The sequence below is a fragment of the Crocodylus porosus genome, unplaced genomic scaffold (assembly GCF_001723895.1).
Source record: "Crocodylus porosus isolate Cpor-Errol unplaced genomic scaffold, CroPor_comp1, whole genome shotgun sequence".
Taxonomy (NCBI): domain Eukaryota; kingdom Metazoa; phylum Chordata; order Crocodylia; family Crocodylidae; genus Crocodylus; species Crocodylus porosus.
In genome coordinates this window covers 2,054,755-2,055,504 of record NW_017728938.1, presented here as the reverse complement: position 1 = coordinate 2,055,504, position 750 = coordinate 2,054,755, and the positions used below count along the sequence as shown (strand labels likewise).

At 57.3% G+C, this 750-nt stretch overlaps 1 protein-coding gene across 1 annotated transcript in view; it reads left to right on the top strand.

Annotated features, from left to right (window-relative positions):
* Nucleotides 1–287: 287 nt before the first annotated feature.
* TMEM115 (transmembrane protein 115) overlaps nucleotides 288–750 on the top strand; it is a 9,130-nt gene continuing 8,667 nt past the window's right edge. Inside the window, exon 1 of the mRNA XM_019547384.1 lies at nucleotides 288–341. Within this exon, the coding sequence (XP_019402929.1) occupies nucleotides 288–341 (54 nt within the window). The remainder of the gene's footprint in view (nucleotides 342–750) is intronic.

Below are 750 nucleotides of genomic sequence, written 5' to 3'. Positions count from 1 at the left end.
ACCTGAAAAATGACTCTCAGAGGCTCAAAACCCAGAAGACAAGTTAACTCCCTAGCAGGCTGGCTTTAAAATCTGGCAGTGTTGAGACTCTTGAGTCATAGTTTTCCTAATGCAGAGGGCTGGCAATGGAAACATCTGCTTCCACAGGTGTTTTTGCCACCCACATTTTAACCAATGAGCTGATGGGCACAGCGGCACCACATCCCCGGGGCTCCTGGGCACAAACATTTCTGGTTTGCCGACAGCTTGAGAACAATAGCGGGGAGCGACCAGGGCCAGACACAGGCATGGGTGAACCAGGCGGCTGCCTGGGGCCCGCGCAGAAAGGGGGCTGGAAAATGGTAATTTTTTTATTACCATTACCTCTGGTGACAGTAAAAGTTCACCCCAAGTCCAGGTGTGGTGCTGGGAGCAAGCCCAGAGCAGCTTCCCTGCTGTGCTCCCAGGCCTGGCACAGGGGGGCCAGCTGGGCTCAAGACTGTTCGGCCCCTGCCCCCTTGCCCTGAGCACAAGCGTTGATGTGTGTGGGGAGGAAGATGGTGGTGGCTGCCATTCACAACGCCTGCCTCAGCCTCTGTCCTTCCTGTCATACCTCGCTCATGCTCCTTTGCCGGTGCTGTTACGCCTAGCTCTGATGCCGGCGGGCAGGGACACTTGGCGCCGCTCCGGACCAGCCCCTCGCGCTTCGGTACTCTCAGCACAAAGCCAAAGCAACGGCAAGGACCGCGCCTCATCCAAGGCCTTGAGCTG